Raw genomic sequence first — 21,286 nt, 5'->3', positions numbered from 1 at the left:
AACTCCACCATCTCCAATTCCTTGTTTTCAGCCAGTGGACAGGAGGGCTGCTGGGAGAGAGCGGGGGGGGAGGACAGAGGAGAAGGCCACTGGCCCCTAACTGCCTTGGTCCACGGGTGGCACAGTCACTTCCTTCAGGGGGTGCTGCACTGTCGCTGATGCTCTCTCTGCTGAAGATGTCAGGGCGCTCAGCCTCAGACAGTCCCAGACTTGGACACCCTCTTCAGCAGGCTGACTTGGCTGCTGTGTTGCTCCCCAGAGGGAGTGGGAGGGAGAGATGGCCATGGACCTGCACTCAGGCCCGTGTCTCTCTGGGATCCTCTTTGTTGATGACAGTACTGTAGAGTGGTTATGTACCATCGGCGAACCTAGGCCCTTTCTTGCTACTTAGAACCCAGATCCGTTCTTCTTCCTTTCTTGCTCCTCCTTATGTTGTGAAGCAGCGAGTGACAAGCACATCCAGTGGCTGCTGGGGGAAGACGGCGAGGTCTGGGTCTGGATCATGGGAGAAGGCCCTGGCGACAAGCCCTATGAAGAGATCTCCGAGGAGCTGATTGCAGAGAAGGCACGGCTGCAGGCACAGAGGGAGGCCGAGGAGCTCTGGTGAGAGGTGCCAATGGGTGTCGTGTGAGGCCTGAACTCAGAGCCGTGGGGTGGGTCCCAGATAAGGACAAGTGGTTATGGGTCAGAGGGAGGAGGTGCCAGGCAGTTGGCTGGCTGTTCGGTGACCAAACCATCGAAATCTTGCTTCAGACAGACCTTATGGATTCAGATCCTGGCCCCACCGACTAGACGTGAGCTATTTGGGGCCTCAGATTTCACACTGAGGTATGGGTATAACAACACGCTTCTGTTTGGATTCAGTGAGACAACGTATACGACATGCTTTCGCTTTTCCTCTCACTGAGTGGTTCCTGGGGCAGTAGGCAGTTTGGATTCACTTTTGTTATCTGCTTGTTTTTCTTTCATGGACATTTGAGTCCCCAGTGAGATTAGGAATCAGAATTCTTTTATAAACAACTTTTAACATCTTTTTGCCAAACTTGGATGCCAACATCCCCTCCCCCCACCCAATTGTTAGTGACATTGTTTTTTTGTTTTTAACCTTTCTATGCTTCAGTTTCCTCATCTTTATTTTATTTCATTTTTTAAAAATATGGTTTTTAAAAAAATTTTTCAGAGAGAGAGGAAGGGAGAGGGATCGAGAGACAGAACATTGATTGAGAGAGAAACATCATTAATCGGCTGCCTCCTGTACCTCCCCCATAGGGAATCGAACCAGCAACCCGGGCATGTGCCCTGACCATTGAATCGAACCTGGGTCGCTCAACTGCTGAGCTACACCGGTTGGGCATAGTGACAGAGTTTTAACTGTAAAATTGTTAACAACAACCCAGCATTTGCCACCTAAGATAATCACAGTGAGCATGTAAGCAACAGGTGCTCCTTGACTTACAATGGGGTTTTGTCCTGATGTACCCATCGTGAATGGAAAATATCGTAAGTTGAAAATGCTTTTGCTGCACCGAATGTACTGAACATCACAGCTTAGCCTAGCCCACCTTAAGCATACTCAGAACACTTACATTAGCCCACAGTTGGCAAAGTCACCTAACACAATGAATACACTAGTGTGGGTTGTTGACCCTTGTGATCTGAGAGCTGTGGCTCTCCAGAGAGTATCTTACAGCATATCAACAGCCCAGGAAAAGAGCAAAATTCAAAATTCAAGGTACTGTTTCTACTGAATGTGTATTGCTTTGGCACCATTGTAAAAACAAAAAATCATCATCAAACCACCAGTAGTTGGGGACTGTCTGTACATGCTCTGTAAATGGCTTTATTAACACACAGATAAATTGATAAGTATAGATTCACAACATTATTTAAGACTAGAGGTCCGGTGCACAAAATTTGTGCACTTGGTGGTGGGGGGTGTCCTTCAGCCGGGCCTGCGCCCCCAGCAGTCGGGGAATGTCTGACTGCTGCAGAGGCAGGAGAGGCTCCCACCACTGCCACTACGCTTGCCAGCCATGAACCCGGCTTCTGGATGAGTGGCGCTCCCGCTGTGGGAGCGCACTGACCACCAGGGGGCAGCTCCTGCATTGAGCGTCTGCCTCCTGGTGGTTAGTGCACATCATAGTGACTGATCATTCTGCCATTCAGACGATTTGCATATTAGCCTTTTATTATATAGAAGATTACTATAGAGTGTTCTCACTACATGGGAAACACAACTTACTGGTCCTGTTGATGGACATTTAGGTTGTTCACAATTTTTATGCTCAGAACTGTTGCAGCCAAAGGTGATCCTGAGTGGGGGGGGGGGGGGGTGTGTGTGTGAAAGGATTGAGAAAAGACAGACAAGAAAATGAAAGCTGGGTCTCGGTGGGACGCTGCTCCCTGATGTGGAGACAGCGCCAGTGCCCACAAGCCGTGTCTTTATTTTATAGCAGATGCCACGAGGCAAAGTAGGGGCTTGATCAAGTTGTTTACAGCATTCTCGTGAGTTTCAACCTCACTCAACTACATGCACCCGAACTCTATCACAAGGCACGTGGGGCCACGTGTTCAGACCACAGGTTCAAGCTTACAGCCATAGCCATTGGCTATAATTGTGCTGGGAGGGCCCTGCCCTCCAGCTGGGACTTGAACGTGGCAATGAGAGGACCCTGTCCTTTCATTAGTCCGAGGCTTGAACCTGGCCAAAACACTGCAGCCGCACCCCATACAGAACACATAAAGTGGGCTAATTCAGGACCAGATTGTTTCAGCAACAAGGTTGTTAATCTTCCCATGATGGTAGGCAGTATTGGGAACAGGAGAATGGACTGTATTTGGATGTTAACTCCCATGTCCCGGGGCGTACAACTCCCAGCCAGATTAGAATGCACTTTCTTTAATCAGAACAGAACACAGCTAACAGAACATGATTAATATTTCTTATAACTATAGCTAGTCCCACTATTCTATTTCTGCCTCTAACATTGTTATGTAGACCTTCCGTTTCCCACACGAGCTTATACCTTCTGGTGTTCTCTTGGAAGGAGACAGAAGGAGGCAGAGATCACCAAGAAGTTCCGGGATGCTCTGGCCAATGAGAAAGCCCGGATCATGGCGGAGAAGTGGAAAGTGGAGATGGAGGACCGCAAGGCTGCCAAGGTCCTGGAGGAGCGCATTCACGAGGAATTCAAGGTGAGCCCGTGTGCGGGGCATCTGTGAGTGGCCAGCTGCTTTAGCCCCCAGGCCACTGGTCTTGGTTTAGATCAGTCCTTGGCTGTTGGTCATTTCTGCTTTATGAGGACAGAAATCGGCCCTGTCTCTGAGAAGGAAGGAACTTGACGCACCGGTTGGGCCAACCCACTTCTCATTGTACAGTGGAGAAAACGGAGGGTCAATAGGGAAGAGGCTTGCCTAGGCCATGCGTAGCTAAGGACAGAGCCAGGGTCAGGACTCAGGCCTTCTGCCTCCCACACCGAGATTCCTGAAATGAGGTCAGGAAAGAGGCAAGTTTGTGGTCCGGTCAACCTGGGATTCAGTTCTAACTCTACTGCTCACTGCTGTGTGACCTGGGGAAGCTTGCTAAACCCCTCTGAGCCTTCACTCTCTTGTTTGTAATACTAGGTAATAGCATCACCCAGCTGTGGTTTTTGGAGGATTCAAGGAAATGAAAGAGGTATATTTCTGGCCTGGATAGGAAGCTGTTGGTAGGGCTGCAGGCCCGATCATTCTGGGAGAGCTTGGAGCCGATAGAGGAGCTTTAGTCCTCTATAAGAAGCTTAGGTCGTGTGAAGATATTTTTTTTTTCTACAGGAATTATACATTTTAGGGGGCAGTAAAAAAACTCAGAAAATACATATAAGCAAAAAGGAGAAAATCATAATCATTCTGAATCCCAACAATTATACTATTTTGTGAAGTGTAGATTAATGGCATTTGGCCATTAAAAACAAAACAAAACAAACAAACAAACAAACAAATAAAACCCTCCTCAGAATGATTCCATAGTGAGGACATTGCCCCCACAAGATCATTTATGTTGTAAATATTTTTCTTAGTGTTGTGTTGTTTTTTTTTTCTTAAATTTGACTATAGTCCTTTTAGATGTACAGAAGATTGAAATTTTTACTAGCTAACTATATCAATCTTTTTCTTTTTACTATTTGTTTTATGCTTAGAAAGACCTGTGCCACCACAAGCTTCTCAAATACTGATATACATTATTTTCTACCGCTTTCATGAATTTGTTTCTTTGCACTTAATTTTCCTTCACTTGGAGTGTGCTTTGATATAGGGCTCTAACTTCAATTTCTCCCAAGTGGTGAGCCATTGTCCCAGCCTTGTATAATAGGCAACCCACCCTCTCTCCTCTCATGGACTTGCTGCCTTGATTCTTACTTCTTGTACATCTCTTCCCGGATTTGTTCTTCTTTGATTATTCCTGAGCCAGATTTACTTACTTAGTTATTGTAGTTTTAAAATAAACCTTAACATTGTCATGGTGAGAAACTTTTATTATTCTTCATTTCCAAAATGACCTTGGCTAATCATACCCAGTTTTCCTACTAGAAATATATTTGAGTGATTTTGTCATTGTTCTTCTCTCTCCAACAACAAAAGCCACTTGATGATTTTCATTGGAATTGCATCAACCTTATAGCTGTATTTGTGGAGGATGGACATTTTCACAGTATTAAGTCATTGACTCTTCTTGTTTAGGGATGTGGTATGTTCCTCCTGTTACTCAAAGCTTCCTTTTGTCTTTGATAAAGTTTTTTTGTTTGTTTAATATTAACACCTGCAAATGCATTGGCCAAACATTCACAGTTTGCTTATGTACTTCATATTCGCTTATGTCAGTGGTTCTCAACCTTCTGGCCCTTTAAATACAGTTCCTCATGTTGTGACCCAACCATAAAATTATTTTCGTTGCTACTTCATAACTGTAATGTTGCTACTGTTATGACTCGTAATGCAAATATCTGATATGCAGGATGGTCTTAGGCGACCCCTGTGCAAGGGTTGTTCGACTGCCAAAGGGGTCGCGACCCACAGGTTGAGAACCGCTGACTTATGTTCTTCTATTTTTTGGAGTTTGGTAAAATTTGTTGTATTATTTAAATACTCCACAATTGTTTTTTAGTTAAACCTTAGGTTTGATATTTTTTTGTTGCTATCGTATATGAGATTGTTATCATTACCTTAAAACCATTGTAATTGCTAGTTATATATTTATATTGTTATTGATCTGCTTATTTAATTTTCTATTGAATTATATTTTTTAGGAGATTCTCTTGAGTTTTTAAAGTGAAGTAATATTTACTCTTAAAACATTTTATGAAAAATATTTTCAAACTTGCAGAAAGGTTAAAAGAAAAATAAAACGAATACTCACATTCTCTACTTAAATTCACCAATTATTAATTTTTGCCACATTTGCATCCCTTCTCTCTCTCTCTCTCTCTCTCTCTCTCTCTCTCTCCCTCTCTCTCTCTTTCTCTCTCTACACACACACACACACACACACACACACACACACGTACAGGTGACCCTTGAGCAACATAGATTTGAACTGGGTGGGTCCACTTATATGTGCATTTTTTCCATAAATACTGTAAATGTATTTTCTCTTCCTTGGGATTTTTTTAAATAACATTTGCTTGTGTAGCTGACTTTATTATAAGAATATAATATATAATGCATAAAAATCTGCGTTAATTGACTGTGTTAAGGCTTCCAGTCAGCCATAGGCCATTAAGTAGCTACGTTTTTGCGAAGTCAAAAGTTATATGAGGATTTTCAAATGTGCAGACATTGTCAGCCCAACCTCCACATTATTCAAGAGTATATGTGCATACATATATAGGGTATCCCCAAAATGTGTACACACACTTTGAATACTTACAAAGGCAGTGTTTATTAAAATACACTTCATTTCCAAAACCGAGCTACCAGCTGTTCAAGTGTGTATACATTTTTGGGGACACCCTGCATATGTATAAATATACATATATACACACACACACGCATATATGCAGTTTTTTGTTGCTGTTGTTTTACTGAACAATTAAAAAGGAAGTTGCAGACATCATACTTTCACTCAGGGGTGAGCAATCTATTTTCTATGAAGAACCAGGTGATAGCCCTAGCTGGTTTGGCTCAGTGGATAGAGCATCAGCCTGCAGACTGAAGGGTCCCAGGTTCGATTCTGGTCAAGGGCATGTACCTTGGTTTTGGGCACATTCCCAGTAGGGGGTGTGCAGGAGTCAGGTGATTGATGTTTCTCTCTCATTGATGTTTCTAACTCTCTATCCCTTTCCCTTCCTCTCTGTAAAAAATCAATAAAATATATTTTAAAAAAAAGAGCCAAGTGGTAAATTTTGGGCTTTGTGAGCCATATTGTCTCTGTCACAATGACCAGACCAGGCCACTGAGGCACAAAAGCAGCCAGACACCATGTAAACAAAGGGGGTAGCTGGTCCAATAAGACTTCCTTTTAAACAATAGATTGAATCTTGGCCTGGGAGCCTTGGTTTGCTTACTCCTGGTCAAACCCTATGTCCTCCAGCGGGCATTGCCCAGGGAAGGACCTTCCCTGCACAGCCACGGAAATCATTATCACTCCTGTTGAACAACGATTCCATAATAGTACCTAAAACCCAACCCACAGTGAGCGATGTTTAGCTTATATTGCATATGATTACTTAAGTCTGCTGGGGGAGAAAGCCGGTACTTTTTATATATCTCTGACCTGTTCCAATCCCTGCCCCCCCTTCCCAGAGGAGGGCTGAGCCTCAGATGCTGGGGAGGCTCAAGGCTGCAGGGGCCAGTGTACAAGGAGATCACAGAGGGACCGAGTTTCCAGCGGAGATGTTTGTGATCGATGGTCTCCTTCAGAACCTCAGTGCTGAGGGAGATAAATTGTGGGCCGTTCTGCGTTAGGGTTCACGGAGGGTGTAGTAAACTCAAGCGCCCCTCAGGTTCACTGAGGGACCCAAGTGTGGGTGTTTGGTGCTATTTCCAAAGAAGGTTCTTATGGCCATTCTGTGTTCATTTGTCATTTATTTATTTATGTATTGATTTATTAAAATATTGGGGTGCCATTGGTCAACATGAACATCTAGGTTTCAGGTGTGGGTGTCTATGTTACCATCGTTTTTGTTTTAAAAGGTAATTTGCTAAGTGTGACTGCTCAGACTTTGGTAGACATAGTACTTGGCAGGTCTGCATGTTGAGGGGCCTCAGAAATGCAGGCAGCATCTGCAAGGCAGGGGCTGGGGGGCGGAGGTGGGGGGCTGACAGGGCAGGGCGTCAGCAATGGCCGCTCACGGATCAGGTTCCTGAGCTGGGATATTGCTGCCAGCGCTGTCTGTAGATGCGCTCCCCTTGTGCCACTGTGAGCTCTTCATCACAGGAAGAGGTTAAGCACCGGCTGGCAGCGTCTGGAAAGGATTCTGGGGGGGATTAAGTATGGCTGGCGGCCAGCTCCTTGCGGTGCTCCTTTGGGGTCCCTCCCCTCCGGTGCCCCGTGGCAGCGGGGACCCAGCATGCGCTTTGATCTGTGAACCTGGCCCTGTGGCTTTTGAGGTGATCAGGGATCTGCAGCTTCGACTTCTGCCCCTTTGGCAAGGTCACTTTGGAAGCTGCCTGCGAGAAGCCCCTCTGCCTTCGATCACAGGCTGTAGGTAAGGAAGCCACAGCCAGCAGCGGAGAGAGAGGCAGAAAGAGGCACCGGACGCGGGAGGGAGCCTCTTTGGCTCTGGACACCCGCCCTGTGGCACAGAGGGCCCCCAGCTAAGCTCTGCTCGAATTATTAACTACAGAATCATGAGCAAGGAACATGGGCGCTGCTCTAAAGCACTCAATTTTCTGGTGGTTTGTTAATCAGTAATACATACCCGAGACAGCTTTGGGAGAGGAATTTATGCATCAGCTTAGAGATGGGCTTAGATCCCTTTTATTGTGTCTTTCAACACTAAGATGCTAGCAGCGTGAGTGTAGCATGCAGCAGTGCACTAACAATGTTTGTTTTACTTCATTTTCTTCTTTTTTGAGGATGTAAGTGCAGATGTTTTGGGTGGAGGTAGTAATAATTGACTCCCTATTCTCAAAAGGCTTACAGGGCGCCCGGGAGAGAGGGACCACTCTATGAGCACGCCTAGCCCCAGCCACACCCTGGGGACTACAATGGCGGGTAAAGGAGCACCTTAAGACCAGGCACAGCAAAGACAGGGATGGAAGGAGATAAGTGGAGTGATGAATGCTGTGCTGGGGAGAGAAAAGAGCCCATGGTGCTGGAGGCAGACATAACCCTCAGAGGTTGGCTGTGGAGCCCTTGGACGCTGCATGAAGGGGTGGACTGTCTCTGTGGAAGCAGAGCTCTGAGGATCTCAGTACAAAGGAGCACACGGTCAGATCATGTTCTATGAGGCCAGCTGGTGGCGATGGTGTGATTCAAGTGATGGAAATTTGGGGGGAAGGACAGGCCAGCAGGAGGTTTTTCAGTGGTCAAGGCAGGAAATGGCGGGTCTGTGACTACAGGGAGAGGTAGAAGGGAGGGACACAGAGCAACGGAGGTGATGAAATCAACAAGGCTCCGCATCACCTAGGTGTTGGGATGAGGGAAAGCGGAGGGCGCAAGTGTCTGAGCCCCAGGCTGCGGGACGGGTGCAGGCGCCACTCTCTGCCATGGAGCTGGAAGGAGAAGCAGACTTGGAGGAAAGAGAACGTGCTTGACTGGGTGTCCTGAGGTTTCACCGCCCAGAAGAGGGAGCAGAGGGGGATGGAGGAGAAGAGAGACGCTGGATGAGAAGCTGGTGGTGGAGGGAGCAGCTGGGCAGCCTGTGCTGAGGAGGAAGGCAGGTTCTGTGAATTCTCCTGGTCCCAGGAAAGATACCAGGGCAGATTTCTTTTAGAAAGTGTGTGTATATGTGTGTGTGTGTGTGTGTGTGTGTGTGTGTGTGTGTGTGAGAGAGAGAGAGAGAGAGAGAGAGAGAGAGAGAGATCCCAGAATCTTGTGTAGGGATAAAGATGGAACTCCAAAATAGAAGACACAGACAGCTGGAAACCTGTTTTTAAAAACCATTCTGTTGTAACTGGTGCCATTTAAATGCAATTTACATGCATAGGAAGGCATTCCTTTAGAAAAAGGGGGTCAGGAGGCCAGATAGAATTTGCATCTCATTTTCCTGCTTTCCTAACTCATGAGATTGCTTTTTGGGTGCTTCTTCCTCTGCTTAAGACCACAGAACATGGACAGCAAGGACCCCACTTCCCATCTCCCCCACTTCCCCTGACAAACAGCAGATACACACAGTTGACACAGTTAGATTGTCCTTTAATTTTTCTCCATTTTCTCTCAAAGCCATTTCTCTCTCCTTTTTGCTCTCTCCTTTAATGGCGGGGTTCCTTTTGGCCGCTCACTGACCTCCTCTGCAGCTCTAGAAAGTATCCCTGCCTCTTTCCCAATAGAATCACAAGTGGTTGGAAAACTTCCCACCTTTCGATTTTCTCTTGAAAACTGTAGCCTTTATCTGAGTGTCTCTTTGGACAAGGCTGCCATCAACCAGACGACGTGATGTGGTTTACCCTTTCCCCATCACGGATCATCACAAGCCCCATCTTATCTTCTCCTGTTCATTAATTCATTCACTCCCCCGGGGAGTGTTTATGGAGCACCTACTAGCTGCTCCCCAACTCACCGCCCTGTGCGGGGAACTGGTGCCGGAGGAATGAAGGACACAGGCCTGGCCCTGCCCTGTGGGGTGCATCACCTCACAAAACTTAGTGGTGTTATTGGGGCCAGGCTAACAACAAAAACCGCTGTGCCTTCCAGAAAAAGCATCTGTCTCGGTGATACTTTCCACTGGGCGAGGCGGGCCGCCTCCGTGGGCTCCTGCGGTGTCTGTTACCGATGGGTTATCAGGAGAAGGGGGTTGAGTACGCTGGACAGTTCAGAGGGCCTCTCTTTGCCAGAAAAGGGCAATCGATTCCTAAGGCAGAAAGGGGAGTGTTTGCATACCTGCCTTGTGGCTGCCTTGGCCTTTGGCTGCGAAACATAAGAGGGACTTTTCTTGGGTGATCACAGTGGGCCAAGGATTCTGATTGCAGCCACAAAGGTGAGAGTTTTCAGCAATTCAACCTGCGAGGGTTGAGCACTCCAACAAGACCATGGAGAGGAAGAGGCAGCGCTCCTTATGGGCAGCTGCACAATGTTTTCTTTCATCATCCTCTTCGCTGTGAAGAGCTGGCTTTTGTCGTAGGAGAGCCAGTCATTTCCCTTTGAGATGGCAGTTGCTGCAGGCTCTGGCACCGAGTGTTGTCCGGCTCGCAGCTGAAGAGGAATGAGGGAACAATGGCCCTGCCAATTCTTTATTTGTTTATACACTTATTTCAGGTGATTTCCCCTTACTTTATTGATGTTTAATTGACAAACAAAAATTGTATATATTTGCCTGGCCTGCGAGGCTCAGTGGTTGAGCATTGACCAATGAACCAGAAGGTCATGGTTCAATTCCCGGTCAGAGCACAGGCCCGGGTTTGGGGCTCAATCCCCAGTGTGAAGTGTGCAGGAGGCAACCGATCAGTGATTCTCTCTCATCGTTGTTTCTACTCTCTCTCCCTCTCCCTTCCTCTTTGAAAGCAATTTAAAACATTCAAGGTGTAGCCCTCGCTGTTTTGGCTTAGTGGATATTGCATCGGCCTGTGGACTGAAGGGTCCCAAGTTCTATTCCGGTCAAGGGCACATGCCCGGGTTGTGGGCTCAATCCCCAGTAGGGGGCATGCAGGAGGCAGCCAATCCATGATTCTCTCGCATCATTGGTGTTTCTATCTCTCTCTCCCTCTCTCTCTGAAATCAATAGAAATAGAAATGTTTTTAAAAAATTTACGGTGTACATTATGTTTTAATATGTGGATACATTGTGAAATCACCACAGTCAAGCTAATTAACAAATCCATCACCTCACCTAGTTACCTTTTTTCTGTGTGTGTGGTGGGAACACTTACGATTTACTCCCTTAGCAAACTTCAAGTATACAGTACAGAATTAACTAGTCACCATGCTGTACATTAGATTTCCAGAATTTATTCTCTGACATAACCGAACCTTTGTACCCTTTTACCAAACACAACCTAAATGCTGACTGATGAATGGATACAGAAAATGTGGTGTATATATACACACACAATAGAATATTAGTCTTAAAAAAGAAGGAACTTCTGCCATTTGGGACAACACAGATGAACTTGGAGGACGTAATGCTAAATGAAATAAGCCACACACAAAAGACAAATACTGCATGATCTCACTTGTATGTTGACTCTGTTTAACTTATAGAGGCAGGGAGAACAGTGGTTGCCAGGGGTTGGGGGTGGGGCAACGTGTGCTGTCTTTTAACTTGCTGCTTTTACGTTAGCCGCAGCTGGTCGGAATGGGAACACTGCCTTGTCATTTGCGGCGAGTGGTCAAATGCCACTTGTCCATTATATGCCAGTCATGACCTTTCTCTGGGGTACGGTCTCATTCTTATGGGCTGAATGGTGTCCCCCTGAAATACATGTCAGAACCTCAGAATGTGAGTGCATTGGAAGATGAGGTCTTTAAAGGATGGTCATTACATGAAGTCTTTAGCGTGGGCCCCAATTCATTATCGCCGGTGTTCTTATGAAAGGAGATTTGGATAGAGACATGTGACTGACGAAGGTAAAATACAGCTTTGGGGTAAAACCATGTGTTCTGCATTGGAGTCGGACTCTGGTTTCCATTTTGCATTAGTCATTAACTCTCCTAGTATTTTCCATCTTAAAACCAACCAACTCACCCCAACTCACCCCATTTCAACATCTCCCCTGGATGCTCCTTCCTGTTTCTATCCTTTTACAGGAAGGTCAAAGGTTGTCTGTAGTCACTCCCGCTGCCCTCACTCTGCTGCCGCCTGTGCTCCCTTCCCTCTGCTAGGACGCTCTCCCCACACTCCGCATGGCCCTGCGCCTGTCCCTGCGTCCCTTGTGGCTTCTTCGTCCTTATCTTTTTCGATGTCTCAGCAGCCTGCAGCTCACTTTACTCCCTTTTACTCGGAATGATTTCTTCTCTTGGCTTCCCCTACAGACATCGCCCCTTCTGGATCTCTATCTCACGCCTTGGCCTCCTTCTCCAGCTGCTTTTCTGACTCCAACTCTTCCTCTCAAGTTTGTTTAGAGGATATCCCAAACCAGTTGGGGTGTTTCTCTCATTGGCTACAGTAAGTCCATGGCTGAGAAGCGTCATCCTCTGCAGAGGGCGCCTCAGTCAGTGTTTCCGCCTGAACTGCCCTTGAGCCCCAGGCTCACGCAGCCCCTGCTGATGCTAGGCCTCTTGGACATCCATGTCATCGCAAACTCATCAAAAATAGAATTTTGCCTTTTCCCCCTCCAGCCACAGAGGATAATTACACACTCAAACCTGCCAAACCCACTGGCAGTTCTGCGCCATTGCACTTCGGTTCCCTCGGCCTGGAAGTTTCTTCTCCTGACCTTCGCTCTCGGCCTCCTCCTGATGGTCAGGGCTCAGATCTCGTCGCCTCTTCTGAGAGGACGTCTGGTCATGCAGCCTACAGTGGCTGCCTGTTCTCTCACTCACCCTGTCTTAATTCTCTGCGCACTGCTCCCTCCAGGTGACTACATCCTCCCTCTGACCAGAAGGAGGAGGGGAGCTGGAAGGGAAAGGTTTGGGGCTCAGCAGGTCAGACTGAGTGGAGAGAGCAGGAGGATGAAGTCAAAGTCTGAGCTCCGAACAGTGGGACCTGCAGCCAGGGTTGCCCTTAGGGTTCACAGGGTCAGCAAATATTTTTTTTGTGGAGTCTTTTTCTTTAACAAATTAACAATTTGAGCCACACAAAGTCAGCCTCTTATATGATCCTGTGACAAAGATGATATGCTGGCCAGTAGGATTCATTTACTTGCTAGGCCACGATTCTGGAACCATGGCCTGAGCTCTGGGCCCCCAGATGACTCCACAAATATGAATTCTAGCTCCTTGGGGCATTTGGTTAACCCTTTGTATGGAGGAGAGGGTCAGAGAGCCGGGACATGATCTGGGCTTGGGACACCTTACCTGCTGCCTCTGCCCATCCTGGGAGGACTCTTTCTGGCCACTCCTGGTGAGACTTGGGGGGAAATTTGCATGAAAGGCACTTCAAAGCCTGGTGTTCCCATGAAGGGGTTCAGCCTGCTTGGGTCCGAGTGCTGTCCGGCTCACAGCCTGCCTCCACCACAGACTCCTGGAATGCTCGTTGTCAGACACCACCCAGCAGGACAGAGGGACGGGCACTGAATAACCTCAGAAAGGACCCCTAGATTCTTATGCTGGAGGGTTCCTCGGTGAGATGGCTGATGCCTCACCCACGATCCCAGAGTGAAGCTACTGCTCACGGAAGCGCTGCCTACACACTCCGAGTCTCCCATCCGGATCCTTGCTTTCTCTCTTGAATGGGGTCAGGGAACATCTGAGGAGACCCTTCCGCATGAATGACAGCAAATAAAACAAACTTTAAAAAAGACCCCAAAGGAAAATACAGAGGAAAAGACCTAAGTCAGAATATGGGGAAGGAAATACTCCAAAACCCGTAGAAATGGGCTATTGCACTCACAAAACAAGTACGGGTGCAACGAAGCAAAAAGGAACAACCAAGGAATCAGAAAGAGGCCTTGGGGATTACAAATGCAGTGGCTGAAATAAAACATTCAGTAGAAGGTTTGGAAGATAAAGTCAGTGAAATCAACCAGGGAACAGAACCAAAAAAGATGAGAGATGGAAAATAAGAGAGAAATGATAAGTCACTTAGAGGATCAACTCACGAAGACCAGTTTTTGACGAATAGGAGATGTAGAAAGCAAAGAGAGAAATGAGAGAAGAAATTGTCCAAGAAACCCTAAGCCAAGATGTGTTAGACTGGGAGGACCTGAGACTGCAGGTGAAAGCACCTCAAATGCCCACCCGAATCAATGAAAGACAATCCAAGCCAAGGCACCCCATTGAGAAAAGTTCAGGACATCCGCGATAAAAGGGAAAACCACTCCTTACGCAGAAGAATGAGAATGCCAGTGGCAGTGCTGGGTGGAAGAAGACAAGAAGGTTCAGGCTTCCAAATTCTGCAGGAAGCAATTATTAATCAAATTCTCTGAGCTCAGCCAAGTTAGCAGTTATAGGTGAGGGGAGCATAGAGATGTTTTCAGACAAGACTCAGAAAGTGTCCCTTTGTAAATCCTTACTTGTGGGAGCTCTGTAAGCTCTGTAAGCTCTGTTCCTGCTCTGTTAGTGAGGAAATGGCCAAGAAAGAAAGCACAGAACAAAAAGCAAGGGCTCCACCTCAGGGAGGCTGAGAGGTGGGTCCTGGTGGGGGGATGGACAGGAGACTTAGGCAGCAAGCGTTTGAGATGCGAGAAGAAGGTGAGATGGTGTCTGTGGCAGGGGTGTTCCTTGGAAAAAGATACCTGCTGTATCATCTGGTATAATAAAAAGCACTCGGTTAAACAGAGAAATATTTGAGAGCAGTTTGGGATTTCAGAGATCTACTTAGAAAGTTAGGAAATGTACTTCTTAGAATTGGTGGGAATATCACCCTATTTGGGTTTTCAGTGAGCCATGTTTACACTGCTTACTGCTTTAACCACAAATTGTGATGTGTATTGTGTGGATGAGGGGAGGGAAAGTATGAGTGTGCCCCGTTTGGGAAATATAAGTGCTACATACTCATGTACTAAAAAAGAAAGGCAGTAGTTAATGTCTAGAATCGATAAGTCAAGAATTGGCAGCATTATTCAGACAAACGTAAACCCATGAAGGAACAGCGAAAATAACTGAAAATGGCGGCCTGAGGGCGCGGGCCAGGGCGGGGTCAGGTGGGATCTGAAGTGGTTTGGAGAATTGCTGTGTTTTATAACAAGGTTGGGCTTATGATGCGTGTCTAACATACGTATGTTACTTTGATGTAAACAAAGGTGGGGGAAAACACACACACGACCTTTTTGGAGCTTAAAAATGGGACAGAAATGGGAGATTTGGGGCCCCACACCTGCTCTCTCTTGGAGACACAGGGTGAAGACATGACCATGTCCTGCTCAGTTGTCTCTAGGAAGACCAGATGGAAGTGTGGCCCAGGGCGGCCCAGCATCCTCTTATCTTTGCAGAAAGCTTGAGTTTACAAATTGTTCCACGTATTTCAACCCATCTGACCTTACCACAGCGTGCTGAGGGTAACCATTGCCCTTTCTAGTTGCAGACGCTGAGATGGGAGTGGCCACGCTGGCCCACCCCACCCCACCCCACCCGGCTCAGCTGGCCCTGCCGCACAGTCACAGACGCCCTTCTCCTCCCCAGGAAGTGGCACTGTCACCTAACGCTATTCTGTCCCCTGGACATTTTAGAGGAAAGAGGAAGAGGAGCGGAAGCGAGGGGAAGAGCAGATCCGCCGCCAGGAGGAGCAGAGGGCCAGGGAGCTGTACTGGACGCTGAAGCAGGCCCAACTGCAGAGCCAGGCCAGCGAGAAGGAGGAGCGCGAGTGGGAGGAGCAGTGTGAGTAGAGCTTGGTCCTCAGGGGCCAGACCCGCCTGCCTTCCCCACCCACCCCTCCCACTTGTTTATTTGCTCAGCCTCAGTCCAGTTACTCACTCAGCCAGAGGTCTTACCCAGGCCAACGCGGTGCCTGTTCTGCTAAGGAGAGAGGAAAAGGGCTGGCCCTCAAGGAGCTTGCATGCCCTAGGAGGATTTCTTGCTCTGAAACAGAAAACCCTATACTTTCTGAGTTACCGATAATTCCCTGGCTCTGTGCTCAGTCCTGGGGACCCAGAGATGAGGGATCAGGGTGTTATCTCGGAGGCAGACACGCAGGCTAAGGGCTCTGAGGGAGTGTCCTGTGAGCACTGTAAAGTGAAGCTTGATGGTGGTGTAGGAATAGCTGAGGCAGAGGCCGGAGAGGACGCTGTAGAGGGGGTAGCCAGCATGTGTGACAGCATAAAGGCATGTGGTGTGCTGAGGCAGTGGGGGCTGACTGGGGCGGGCATGCAGCTTGGAGAGTGCTGGGTGCTGAGAAGGTAGATGGGACAGGGAGGGTGGAGTCAGGATGGAGGCGGTGTTTGATGTGCACATGGGCTTGCTGCAGTCAGGGCTGGTGGGACCTGCAGACACGGAAATGACTGTCTTGCAGGGAGAAGTTTTTACTCCCGGTTCCTAGAAACAGAGGGATTGCCCAGGGTTGGTCAGGAGGCAGAGGGAGTGAAGGGAAATGTGGGCAAGAGCCTGTGTGTGGATTCCGTGGGAAGGGAGAGGAAAAGCAAGCAGGCTTAGGCTTGGCTGGTTTAAATAGTTTCCGCAGGCTTTGGGATAAGGAGCTGTCTCCAGTGGCTGATACCTGGCCCTGGGGGTAATATTAGGGCAGATGGATCGTGACCCAGAGTGTAAGAACTAGCTACAGGAAGTGGTGGGGGTTGGTTTGCATGTGGAAGGCACACCTGTAAGCCAGTCCTTTATAATCCTTAGGAACTGGCTGGCTCTGGGAGGGGTGGTCCCAGATGTCAAACATAGAAATACAGAGAATAGAAAGGCATGTTACACAGGTGTGCAGTGGGAAGCTTCTAAAGGTGAGTGTTGTGACTGAGGCTGGGTGTGGGAATGCGAGGGGAGGTGGCTGCAGTGGTGCACTTCAGAGACCACTGAACCACGGCCTCAGCAGGGGGAGCGGAGATGGGAGGTGACGTCTGCTCCCAGGCCTCTGGTCCTCAGCCTTTCTTAACCATACGTCAGATTCATCACACAGAGTTTAAAAAAACATCACTTTAAAGTGTACAATTCAGTGGGTCACAGTCTACTTACACAGTTGTGCAACCATCACTGTTATCTAATTCCAGAGCATTCTCATTGCCACAAAAAGAAGCTCTGTACCCACTGGTTACTCCTCCTGCCACACCGCGGGAAACCACACATCTACCACGAATCTAATTTCTGTCCCTCTGGGTTTGTCTATTTTGGATATCCTATATAATAAAAGCCTAATATGCTAAGTATCTGGTCGTCCAGTCATCCATTCAACCAATTAAAGCGTAATATGCTAATGACATGCTAAGGCTGCTTAACTGCTCACTATCACGTGCACTAACCACCATGGGGTAGACAGTTGACCAGTCACTATAATGTGCACTGACCACTAGGGGGTAGATGCTCCGACTGGTATGTTAGCTTGCTGCTGAGGTCTGACCGATTGGGACTGAGAGAGATGGGCCGGACACGCCCTGGAGCCCTCCCGTGGTCACTCCCCAACTGGCCAACCTCCCGCATCCCTCCCTGGCCCAAATCGTGCACCAGTGGGTGTCTGTGCCCTCTCAAAATCTGGGACCCCTTGGGGGATGTCGGAGAGCCAGTTTCTACCCAATCCTGCAGGCCAGGCCGAGGGACACCACTGGTGCACACATTCGTGCACCAGGCCTCTAGTTTCATATAAATAGAATCATATATTACGTGGTCTTTTGCATCTGATTTCTTTCATTTAGCAAATGTTCAGGGTCCACCATGTTATATCGACTTGTAATTTTTTTTCTTGTATTGTCTCTATTTGGCTTTGATATGAGAATAATACTGGCCTCCTAAAATGAATTTGGAAGAGTTTGAGAAGCACATTTATATGTGCAGTAGAAATGATCAGTAAAGCAATATGGTCCTGACTTTTCTTTCTTGGGAGATTTTTGATTTACCGATTCAACTTTCTTACTAGTAATTATCCTGTTCAGATTTTTTATTTCTTAACGATTCAGTCTTGGTAGGTTGTATGTGTCTAGAAATTTATCCATTTCTTCTAGGTTTTCTAATTTGATGGTGACTATTCATAGTTGTTTCTTATGATCCTTAATATTTTTATGGTATCAGTTGTTTCCTCTTTCATTTCTGATTTTATTTATTTGTGTTGTCTTTTTTCCCCCTTAGCCTGACTGAAAGCTTTTCATTTTGATTCATCTTTTCAAAAAACCAGTTCTTAGTTTTATTGATCTTTTCTATTGTTTTTCGAGTGGATAGCTCATTTCTGCTCTGATTTTATTCTTTTCTTCCTTCCGATAACTTTGAACTCAGTTTGTTCTTCTTCTAGTTCTTTAAGGTGCCACGTTAGGTTGATAGAGATCTTTTCTTCTTAGAATAACTTTTTCTGCATTCCATGTTTTGATATATTATGTTTCCATTTTCATTAATTTCAAGATTTTTTTATTTCCTTTTTGACTTCTTTGACCATTTCTTGTTCAGAAGTGTGTTGTTTAATTTCCACATATTTTTGAATTATTCAGTATTCTTCCTAGTCCTGATTTTTAGGTTCACACTATTGTGGTCAGAAAATATATTTGATATGATTCCAATCTTTTTAAAAATTTTAAGACTTATTTTGGGACCTAACCTATGACCTATCCTGGAGAATGTTCCATGTGAGTTTGAGAAGAATGCATATTCGGCTACTGTTGAATGAAATATTTTGTGCATGTCTGTTGGTTCATTTGGTCTTAAGTGAAGTCATAGCCAATGTTTTCTTATTGATTTTTCTGATTGAACAATCTATTCATTATTAAAAGTGGGTATTGGCATCACCTATTATTATTGTATTGCTGATTATTTCTCCCTTCATAATCAGCAGTGCAATAATCCTGAGATAATATTTACTTTATATATTTAATTGGCATATATATTTATGATTGTTATATCTTCTTAATGAATTGACCCCTTATCATCATATAATGATCTTCTTTCCTCTTGTTACCATTTTCTTAAAATATATTTTTATTGATTTTAGAGAGGAAGGGAGAGGGGAGAGAAAGATAGAAACATCAACAATAAGAGAGAATCATTGATTGGCTGCCTGTTGTACGCCCCCCACGGGGGATCAAGCCTGCAACCCGGGCATGTGCCCTTGACCGGAATAGAACCAAAGAACCCTCAGTCCGCAAGCCAATGCTCCATCCACTGAGCCAAACCAGCCAGGGCCTCACCATTTTTGGCTTCATGTTTATTTTGTCTGATACAAGTTCAGCTACCCCTGCTTTCTTTTTATTTCCACTTGCATGGGATATCTTTTTCCATCAAGAAAGGTGAGCATTTGGAAAGGCCTGTGGAGGAAATGACATTTGGTTTGGGAAAAGTGGGGAGGCAAAGAAGGCAGGGAAGGGCATTATAGCAGAGGGAGCAGCACCAAGCAAAAACAAGGTCATTGTGTGTATAGGACATGGCACATGTTTTAATGTGGCTGCAGCCTGAAGTGCAATGATGAAAATGAGGCTGGAAAGATAAGATGGTCAAGAGCTAAGAATAATTCATTCATTTAAATTCAGAATAGAAGGGAAAGAAGGGCAGAGGTTGTACTAAAAAATAATGGACAATTACAAGTGGAGTCACATGAGGCTACAATGGTGGGGGAAGGAGATCCGGACTGGCAGTCGGGTCCTCGCTCTGCCCGTTACTAGCGTGACTGTGGGCAAGTTCTTGCTCAGTTTCTCAGTGTCTTCATTGGTAAATGGGGGTCATCATTTTGAGTTGAGCTTGTTGAGAGGGTGAAATGCGAGGGAAGAAACCAAGGTGCTTTCTAAGTTGTTTCTCGTGAAGTGTTTCCCTTTTTGTAGCTATCGACGAGATGGAAAGTTTATGGGCGGGGCTGCTGTTTCCTTGGGATGGAGAATGGAAATCATCTGGCCCGAGCGCTGCCTGATTGCTAATTAATGTGCTGCGTGGCAAGAGAAAGTGGAAAAACCTCCAAAAACCAGAGGGAAGACATGGTAATACAGGTCCCACGATTTTGATTCCTCATTTTATGCTTTCTTAAAGAACGGTGAGCTAAACTCTGGAGCCTGCCATTCAAATTCAGCAAAGCCATTCTGCACTCAATTAATTTAATATGAGAGATATAGTAGGCCATTAATCTACTGGGAGCAGCAGTTTTTGATAAAAAAACCTAAATTAAATTCTTCAAGTTAGAAATAAAGGGGCATTGTTCCCTTTCGTATCACTTGAATACAGACTTAGTTATTCAGTTCAGACAGCAGAGCAGGCTCTGGCTTCTGAGAAGCAGAAATTCATTTAATTATTTCTCAACTGTGAACTTGTTGGAGTGGGGAATTCAGTAACGTCTAGTTGCTCAGAGACTTAGAGATGAGCCAGGATGACTTGGTTAGTGATATTATTTACAAAAATCGGCACTGTATTATTGTGTGCTTTTAAAAAGTATATTTTTATTGATTTTAGGGAGGAAGGGAGAGGGAGAGAGAGAAACATCAGTGATGAGAGAGAGTCATTGATCAGCTGCCTCCTGTACGTTCCCCACTGGGTACTGAACCTGCAATCTGGAATCAAACCATGACCTCCGGGTTCATAGGTCAATGCTCAACCACGGAACCACGCACTGTATTGTTAACCCCTTCCCTTCCTCCTTGAACTGTGTGGTCCTGGCTGTGGCTCCTCACCCACAGCTGCACTCCAGTCGCCTCACCCTCGCTGGCATCGTCAGAGCTGAGTGAGGACACGTGCCCAGGCCCAGCACAGAGGCCAGTGATATGGGTTCCACTCTTTTCCCTCCTAGAAAGGAGTGTGCTATGGAATCTGGGTTAAACGTCAGTGATTCTAAAATGCCATTTGCTGAGACAGGGGACTGTGGAGATGCCGTGTGGTCTGGAGATGGGTGGGGGCAGAGGAGAATTCAGGGCTGGAGGGAAAGCTGAAGGATTCCACAGGAGAAGGGCTTTTTCTATCCACTGACAGGATGGGTGATCGTGCCCTTTCTCCTTCGACACAACCCATGCAAACTGCTCTTAAACTTGATGCCACAAAGTAGCCACTCAGTACACTGGGCTGGGTAAATGTGCACGCCCTGCCCGAATGTGTCATTAACAGCGTGGAACACCCTGCCTCTCGCAGTGACGAGCCTGGTTGTGTCTCTGAGCTCTGTAACTGCTCACAGAGACGCTGGCGAGAGGAAACCCACTCCGTCGTCTCCTCCGTGTTGGGGAACCGAGCAGGAGCCATGGGCAGATGAGGACATGAGTCCGGGACTGCCGGGCAGTTTGGGCAGCCCTTGGATGAAGGGTGCCGAGACCCAGCAGCGTGCAGACTTGTCCTAGGCTAGACAGTTAGGAGCCACGCCAGGCACAATGCCCGCCCCCCCCCCCCCCCCCCCCCGCCACCGCCCTCCTCCGCCCTCCTCCCCAGCCAGAGACGGCTGAAATTCCCAGGTCTGAATGGGTGAGGGTAACCCCAAACACTGTGAGATTTGGGTTTTCTTACTGAGCA

General features: G+C 46.8%; 1 protein-coding gene across 2 annotated transcripts in view; it reads left to right on the top strand.

Annotated features, from left to right (window-relative positions):
• SH2D4B (SH2 domain containing 4B) overlaps positions 1–21,286 on the top strand; it is a 68,298-nt gene that overhangs the window by 12,744 nt on the left and 34,268 nt on the right. For both annotated transcript variants that reach the window (XM_081104588.1, XM_081104587.1), the window contains exons 2-4: positions 444–603; positions 3,048–3,195; positions 15,406–15,553. In XM_081104588.1, coding sequence (XP_080960714.1) covers positions 444–603; positions 3,048–3,195; positions 15,406–15,553 — 456 coding nt within the window. The remainder of the gene's footprint in view (positions 1–443; positions 604–3,047; positions 3,196–15,405; positions 15,554–21,286) is intronic.

Source organism: Myotis nattereri, assembly GCF_964212035.1.
Source record: "Myotis nattereri genome assembly, chromosome: 13".
Lineage (NCBI taxonomy): Eukaryota > Metazoa > Chordata > Mammalia > Chiroptera > Vespertilionidae > Myotis > Myotis nattereri.
This window is presented reverse-complemented; position numbering and strand designations above follow the sequence as displayed.